The 8,985-nt window shown below is 40.1% G+C and overlaps 1 protein-coding gene across 1 annotated transcript in view; it reads right to left on the reverse strand.

Annotated features, from left to right (window-relative positions):
• TIAM2 (T-cell lymphoma invasion and metastasis 2) overlaps positions 1-8,985 on the reverse strand; it is a 92,274-nt gene that overhangs the window by 44,771 nt on the left and 38,518 nt on the right. The window contains exons 9-12 of the mRNA XM_010145070.1: positions 7,821-7,931; positions 7,280-7,358; positions 6,389-6,481; positions 5,066-5,326 (exon numbers count right to left, since the gene is read on the reverse strand). Coding sequence (XP_010143372.1) covers positions 5,066-5,326; positions 6,389-6,481; positions 7,280-7,358; positions 7,821-7,931 — 544 coding nt within the window. The remainder of the gene's footprint in view (positions 1-5,065; positions 5,327-6,388; positions 6,482-7,279; positions 7,359-7,820; positions 7,932-8,985) is intronic.

An 8,985-nucleotide genomic window follows, 5' to 3' on the forward strand; every position in this document is an offset into this window, starting at 1 on the left:
AGAAAAGTAAAAAGAAAAAGAAGAAAACCCAGCAGAGTCTTTGATCTCCAGGCAGAGAAGCAGTCATGCTGCATAGACATCTACACGTCTACGTCAAGAAGAGGCCCTGCTTTTCTACCATGTTGCCTCATACCATGTAAAACCACCAGCTATTTGGTATTAGGTCACCAGGCAAGAGGGAGCAATGTGTGCACACCCACTCAACGAACACAGATCAGCGCCCACATCTAACAGGACTGTGGGTGTTCTTGGGACTTGGGAAGCTAAGAAACAATATTCCTATCTCTCTTCCGAGCTCAAAAGCACAAAAATAAATTTCTTTGATTCCTTACACACACAGCGCAATGAAGGCCATCATAGTGAAGAGAATTTAAATGTCAAATCAGCAGCTAAGCAAACAAACAGGTCCTGATTTTTGAAGAACTAGAAGTTATGTTAGAAATGTTTTTCAGGTAAGTTTTAGTCTTACTGTTGTTTACAAAATGCTTTGAACCTTACATTAAAAGATACTTACGAAATGCTTAACAAATCGTGCAAACAGCAACAATCAGAGTGGTGAGCCAGCACTCCAGGCACAGCCCCCAGCTGCTGGAGGCCACAGACCACCTTATTTTCACATTCTCCTGACTTTATCGCTTTTCTTAAGAGGGAAACACAGGACTTTCTGATACACAGGCTGTAAAAGGATGCAGTGAGTGCCACCTGGAGAGGTGTGCACAGCAATGTGCATACAGCTAGCTGGCTGCAGAGCCATCCTCTCTCTCCTGTTTCCTCTCTCAGCTCGGTGGTATTTGACAAAGCTGAATAGAACAAAGTTTTCTGGAGAAGCTGTGAGTTCCAACTACATTTAGCAAAGCGTATTTGAAACAGAAAGTACCTTGGAACTGAATCCAAACCAATTATAATTACAACCTCATTTTTAAAAATAATTTAGTCATATCAAAATCAAACTTGCTGCCAGCTGATGTGCTTTGCTTCTGTGTGTGCTTACTAAGATTAAAATCAGAAGTGGCTCGTGTCTTGGGAAACAGAAGAACCACTTCTCACGTGAGAGTTCAAACTACTGATCCACCTCCTGAAGCAGTTACGTTTTGCAAAAATGCCTCAAAGTTTAGCAGATCAGGAGCTCTTTTCCAGCACACATCCCAGCTACTCGTCAAACAGCAAGAAGCCTGACTCTCTCTCACTCCAGCCATGCTTTAGACAACGTGAGAGAGCTTCATCAGGAGTGACTCAAACCAGCGTGTCCCAGACTACACTGCTGCCCAGGGATCAGCATAAAGGGTGGGAAAGCAGAGGGCAAAACCTATGCTCCAAAATGGCTAGAGAGGTGCTCTGTGGGAAGGTTGGCTGAAAGAGAGTTTGCTGCCTCTGACAGTAACTCTCCTTGCAACCAGCTCTCCTCTGGCACCTGTCTGCTCACTGCTCCTCCTCCTCCTGCTTACCTGGCTCTAGACCTTGTCAGACCTCTGCAGCTGCTGGTTCAACTCACTGAGCTTGCAGAAGGAGAAAAAATGTTTTCCCCTTAATTAGCTTCATCAAGGGCTTCAGCAAGTGTTGCTGCCAGCACAGGGGAGGGACAAGTAGTATGGGGCTGGAAGGGGAGGGCTAAGGCAGCGCAGAGGAGGAGGAGCAAGCCTCCCCCTTGTCAACAGCACCCTGGGACCACACCTCTAGAAAAATGGGCCAGACAGGAACCTAGACCCAAAACAGATGGTAAGTGCCCCACCCCAAATAGGAGGAGTACAATGGGGAGTGAAGGAACACTATGTCCATCCTTTTTTTTTTAATGGCTTCTTTCCCATTTAGCTTTTCAGTCCTCTCAGATGAAAGCATTTTTTCGTGGAAGCTTCTTAAAGCATATCCAAACTGCCATCCCCCACTTTTTTCCTTTTTTTTTCTTTTAATCACAGAGATCTATTTACAAATTAGAGTTGATTTTAACAGTGTCAGCTAACCAGAAATGACTGCTTTTTTGGCAAAAATCCACTTTCTGGGGAAAAAAAAATTGCCCAACTCTGACAGCAATTCACATACTGCAATGGTTTTTCACACCTACTAATGCTTCTACCTCCTGCCTCTGCACTTCATAGATACAGCATTAACCCACACAGGGTGGGCTAAATATACAGTTTTTAATTCTTGTGCCTTCTCTGTTGTTTATTCCTCAAATGCCCATGCCATCTTAAAATGAGTCATTTTTTTCCTCCACAGTTGTAAGAATTCCAGTCCACTTCCCTCGTTTTTTAATTCTACACAAGTATTTGTTTAATTTCCTTAACACCGGAGGAAATTTATTTCCACGGTTATTTGTTTTTCCACATTTATGAGTGCATTTTTTAGAAGTATTTCATCTCTTTCCCAGGATAAACTCAGTACTGGCCAAGCAGCTAAGCAGTAAGCACACAGTGTTGCCATGTGGGAGATCAAATGATACAACCACAGTAGGTCCAAAATACAGCTACAAGGGTACAGCAACCTCTTGGAGAAAATGAATCACTCTCACAGAAAATTGCTTGGAATTGCTTTTAGGAGTGGCTGAGTTAGTGGCTTTGGAGAAAGTCAATCACTTCCATTCTGTATAATAAAGGCTGCCAAAGTTTGCCAAGAGGTCTAATTGGGTACTCTCAACCTAGCAGAATATGTAGGGCAAGGCATTCCTCAGAGTCAGGCTAAGCAGTTACAAAACTGTAAACAAACGTGGACAAACTGTTATCCCCACAGTTATATGAAGCCACCGGTTTAAATTACATTGTTTTGCTTTTGCCTGGTGGTAGTCACCAAGCACCAAGCAGGGTATTACCACATGACTCAGTGCTGAAAATTTCCATCTTCCAAGCACTTTGTTAATTTTTACTTATTAATCCTAGAAAGATAAATAGGATTAGTTAATTTTTAAAAACAGGGAGGCCACAGCAGAAACATCAAGATTTTTAACTCCAGGTATGAATCTTGAGCCAAATTGTGCTTGATTTCTCAAAGAAGTCTCCCTCCACTGGCACTAACTGACTTTCAAAGGCACTGCTTTGGAAGAATAGGCTCAACATGGACAAGTGAATGTCAGAAATTATTTTTTAAAATTGTGATCTTAAGAATGACTCACTCTACCAATGAGGACAGAACAGTATTAAACACAGGATGTCAATTTAAGAGTCTCTGGCCTCCAAATCCCTGTTCGGATCATTAAATACCCCCTTACCTAAATTTTATTCAATTCCTGAGTAACAGGACATGGAACAGTTAAACCCTTTATGATTATCTATTAATTCAAAGGAATGTCATTTTCTTCTGTTTCCATTTGAACCTCATCAGGTGATCAGACACTAAGCACTGAATTCAATAAACATGAAAGTTCTCCTCACGAAGCTTAATTTAGAACTATTTGTTCCCTTTCAGAATAAAATAAATTTTCCCTAGCTGCTTTTAAGCAGAAAAACAAATATACTATGTCCCTTTTATCCCCTAGTGATTAGAGTATAATACATACTCCAGTAATTTCCTATTATAATGGAATATTTGCACAGGTTGCAAATTTATCCTGGAGGAATAAGGAATCTAGTGAATGGACACATACATTTATTACACTGAATACTCCAGGTAATGCTGGCCTTTGATATCAAGCCAACAAGCTGAATGATAGCCCTGGTATAATTATGTAATTAATTAGCTCTATCATAATTTTTGTTTTATGACACTAACTTTTATGTGCCACTAGTCAATTTAATGGCATTTTAAATTGAAATAAGGCCCCTGAGAGGGATGCTACTTACTGTATCACAAATCTTGTATTCAGATTTATTTTAATTTCAAAAGATGACCTAATAAAATTGCCTTATAATTAAATCCGTTCTAACAATTTCTCCTGTGTGATTCTTTTTCCTCTCCCATTTTTAATTACGAAAAAAAATCCAATCAGAAAACACTTGCCACCATAATTATATACAAAAATTAGCAAGTCCTTTTTGTACCTCTTGTTGCTCTCCTTGCACAGCAGTGCACGCTGGCTAGATTTCCTGCAGAATTTTACTAGCATCCCCCAGAGGTAAACTGAGGAAACTGCACCATCTACACTCAAGAAAGCAGAGCTAAATTTGTTTCTGTCGTGTTCAAAAAATAGTCAAGGCGTGGGAAGGAAGAGGAGCAAATCCCCACGTACTTTCTATTTCAGACAGGTGTCTACAAGTATTCTAGTACAACAAGACGTGAAGTAAAATCAGCTAAAGAAAGGGAAGGGTGATGATGGCTTTCCTCCACTCAGCGTGGCAGTGCTCCTCCTTGTGCCACCCCCTATTTCTAGCTGAAAAGGCAACCCAGCAGGGAGCATTGGCACCTTCTTTGGGCCTGGGGTGTCCTGGTGTCACCCAGGAGCACTTCTTACCATGCAGGCTTTTGAGAACGTTCTTGCCTGGTAGTCCTCACATGGAAATCCATCAGGATCTCACCCTAACAGCACTGTTAGGATATGTCCTCCATTCAATGATTAACACAGTAGTATCACACTGAGTAAGAAATATAAGCAGGTAATCGCAAAACAATCCTTATGAAAGCTGTTTTCAGGCTTTCTTCTACACAGTGAGAAGCTGTATCCAACAGGAACATGATAATAATGGGCAGGAGCAGAGCTAAGCGACTCCATTCTGAGCTGATGATGATTAATGAATTTAAGGTACACTAACATATGTGGTACTTTACCACATACAAAGCATGGTAAACACAGAACAAGATTTCTGCCTCAAAGCCATCACATCATTTCAATCACTGATGCCTGGGAAATAGATGTATTGGAGTACCCAAGATGACACAGAATAGGTAAGAAAGCACTTGATAATACTGGACCATGCAGCCAAACAAATTAAAAGAATATCATTTCTCTGCAGAAATGATCATATTCTGTTCTACTTTCTAGAAAACAATAAAATAACATATGGAGCATAAATGGAACTTAAGCAATTTGTAATAGGGTTTCTCCCTAAGGCAAGCACAGAATTTTAAACATAACGAGTTTTAAAAAAACAGAGACATTGGAAGTGAGGTGTAGGTAATGGAAAAATTGTCAACCTCTTACCATTTGCTGTGTTCTTTTTGAAGTTATCTAGAAACTCTTCCAGGAGCTGTGACTGGTTTGGAGGGGGCAACAAACTCTTTGGGTCCCTGGAAATGTTGCCATCTGACCAGGGCACACATAAGGGTTGCTGGGTCCCATAATGGTTCATTCTCAGAGTGAGCATTACACTTCTCTCTGAAAACAGTAACTCCATCTGCCTGAGGTCAAGATCAGACACAGCATCTCCATTTATGCTCAGGATTTCATTGCCTACTCGGAGCCCTGGGACAGTGCGAAAGGAAGGAAGAAGAAAAGAAAAAAATGGGGGGAATATAAAACGTAAAGGGTCACAAACCAAACCTCATGCTGAATCACTTTTTATATTTGTGTTTTTAATTCAAATAACCTAATCCTATCTGAAGTCCGTTAGAATAGATAGGAGATTTATTTGTGCTATAATTGCACAGATCAGCCTCACACTTAGTTTGACAGGTGTCACACATAGCACAGCAATTGAGTTGTTTCCTTCTAAAAATGCTACAGAATTTGGTGGGTGGGAGGGCAGTGCAACTTTCAAGAAGATTAGAATAGAGGAGCCTCTCACAGCTCGGATACCACCAGCGTAGAGCCCCATAACACATAATTCATTATCTAGGAAGAACAAGACACTAGTCACACAGATCAAATGATTCAAGTAAAACTGGTGCAACAGCTGATGAAGCCTCTATCAGCTTTTGTATAAATCTAAACAGCGGCACCTGCTGCCTTTCAAGGTCAGCAACAACAAAGCGGTCATTACCCTCAGGTAGCAAATGAAACTGTCTCCATTTTTCTGGGTTTGTTTCTCTGTTTTTCAGAGAGCAGAACTCACGTGATCCTACTGTGCTTATAAAAAGAAGCACAGTTTCTGAGCAGCGCAGTAGAGAAGGTGCTCACAAAAATGCGTGCCAAAAACTGTTTTGGAGAGGGAGGCGGCTTTTCATTGCCAGCAAAGTGGAAGCGATGGGTCTTGGAGACTGACCAAGCCCATGAGATTCCCCAGTGTGGGACGAACTCTTTCTCCAACCCGTACCTCTGTGCAAAAGCACTTGGCTGGATGGCTGGACACAGACGTTGTCTCCAAGGGTCAACAAGAACTCTCCCTGCTATATTGAAAGGATTATTCAGTTACTCTGTGTACATTATCTTTCCTAATATCATGTAATTTCTCTGGTCTTCAGCAAAGATAACTATGAATAGTAAAAGCCAAGAATAATTTCAGACAGCAGTACTAAAGCTCCTTCATGTTTTGGGACTTTAAAAAGGCAATGAAGCACAGTTTTACACATAAATACGATACAATACCTTCTTTGTATGCCAGTCCATCAGGGAGAACATCACTTACAAATATACGGGTGAGATGCTGATTTTCATCAACTTGTGCTGTGACAGCAAAGCCTGAAGTAAAAGAGATTTAAATCAAATAAACTTTCTTGGAAACGTTTCCCTTTTATTTCATGTATTTAGCAGACTCTACACAACCAGAGGGAGGGTACTTCTCGTGAGAACACATCCATGGAAAGAAATTATCACATTGTAAGGCCTATTAAAGTTAATTGGACTTTTCAACTTCCAGGAAATGTCCTGCTGTGCTGTAAAAAAAAAAAAAACAAATTACATTTCAAAAAAGCATTTTCTACCTCAGCCCCATATGATGTTTCAGTAACACAGCTTACTGTTACAGTAAGATTTTTGCACCATGTCCATCAGGCGTGGAGGTGTCTTAAACAGATCCAAAAATTGGAAACCCAAATGATAAAGCAGCAAATCTATATAGACCAGGGAGTGAGGTGGTGCAGAAAGGAGTAATTTATACCAACTTGCAGAATTGCAGCTACAGAACAGCACAGAGCTGCCTTACAAAGGTATCTTGGAAGGTATATTATTCCTAGATCCCACCATGTCCCACAGATAAAAAGCCTGTCAGAATGTGAAACGAAGGGCACTCTGTTGATACTGTGCCAACAGAGGATCCCACTATCAAAAAAGAAAAGGGCAGCAGAATTAGAAAGTGGACTCCTCCCAAGTATAAGAAATGCACTTGGGACCCATTTGGAGTCTTCGCATTATAATGTCTTGCCAGACTCAGACTTTGAGCTATCAAGTATGCCTCTACCTGCTCTCAGAGACAGAAAAGTCCAGAAGAGGGAAAGTAAGGAACGAGTAGAATAAAAAGAAAAATTCCTGAGATCTTACCAAAATCACTTATGTTTTCAGTCTTTGTAAGATGAACGTGGTAAATGTTTAATGGACAAATTTCTATTTCATCATACACCTGTTGGAAAAAAACAGTAAAAGAATTCATCAAATTATGAAACTTCAAGCAACAAACCTCAAAAGTACAGCATGAGAAAAAAGCACAATATTCTTTGCATCAATAAAGAGCCAAAGCTTGCTGACTTTGCACAAAGAACGGTGTTACTGTGCAAGCATTACTGGTATCGGTGGGACTAAATGCAGAGTAAGCTAAAGATAGAAAACCCAGTGTGGAGCAGAGAGTGACACTTGGCTTTTGTACCAGAAGCACCTCTTAAATCATCAAACATTCCTGAAGAGAGCATTTGCAGTGCCTAGCCACCCAAACACCGGCATAGGCATGGACTGTGTGAACAGGAATGGCAGAATGCAATTCAGAAACAGCTTTAAAACCTTATTTTAGATCTAAATCACACATATTTATAGTTGATAATTCAACTGTAGCTATGGACATCACAGAGCTTCATCTAAAAGGAGTCACACTTTCCTGGTCTACTATGTATTCATATGGTTCAGGAGCACAATATTCAGTATTTTCATCAACCAGTCTTCTGAGTTGTAGGCCATAGTGTCTTGGCTCCAGCTGTTTCATCTAAGGAATAAAGAGAATGGGATTTGGAATTTGTTATTTATTTCCGGAATCCCAGAAGACAAAGAAATGACACACACACAGACAAAAAGCGCTTTAGAAATAAATAATGCAGAATTCATTTTCTCAACAAGTCATTTTCTATTTTTGTGGTATAAAGAAAACAAGCTGCATTGCTTAGAAGAGAAGCTTCAAGTGAAAATTTCCATTTTTCCTTACAATCCTCCTGAATCTTTTCATAAGCACTATGTCTTAGCTATTAGGTTAGCTGAGCACCGCTATATGTTTCCAAAGATACCACAACTGTTTTCCGTCCTTTTGAACTCACACTCACAACCATCTTTTTCTGTGACTACTTTTAATGACTCAATTCTGCTCAGCCACTTTTTCTTCTGATGTAGAAAATGCATATGCATGTATAGGCTGTTAGGAGAGGGGAAGGGATGGGAAGCAGGTTCCCTAAGGGCTTGCCTTTATTGGATTTTATTTTTATTGCTGGGTTTCATCTATGATCAGAGTTTCACCTATTTTTTTTTCACCATGTGAGGTCAAAGCAAAAATTCTGTCTCAACAGGAAGTCAAAAGGAAATAGGAATATTCCTAAAGGATATTAGCCTGAAAATGTCGAGCCCCTGATGGGAATCTCTCTGAAAATCAGGATGCTGGTGAAACCACTGTACAAAACATTTCATTTTCGCATATTAAGAGAGAAACATTTCTAAAAGAAGAGCAATGATTGCCTCCCTGAGGGTTATTTAACCTCTTTAATGCATCTCTGCAGCTTACAAAATTTAAATCTACCGAGTAACTAGTAATTACCTTAACATTTTATTGTGTGTAAGAATTTACAAGTTACATGTGGTCTATATTCTGAAAAATTGTATTGTAATGCATGTGTTTTTCTATATGTCCTAAGATGGAAAACAGAAATGAGAAAAGAATAAACCCCATAAAGCACAAAAGAAGGGGGTGGGGTGGGGGTAACAGCAACCCCTTTGAACTTTGTCCTTGCACACATGACATTCAAACATGTTCTGTGAAGAAGAAAGGTTCCCTA

Source organism: Buceros rhinoceros, unplaced genomic scaffold, assembly GCF_000710305.1.
Source record: "Buceros rhinoceros silvestris isolate BGI_N320 unplaced genomic scaffold, ASM71030v1 scaffold18941, whole genome shotgun sequence".
NCBI lineage: Eukaryota > Metazoa > Chordata > Aves > Bucerotiformes > Bucerotidae > Buceros > Buceros rhinoceros.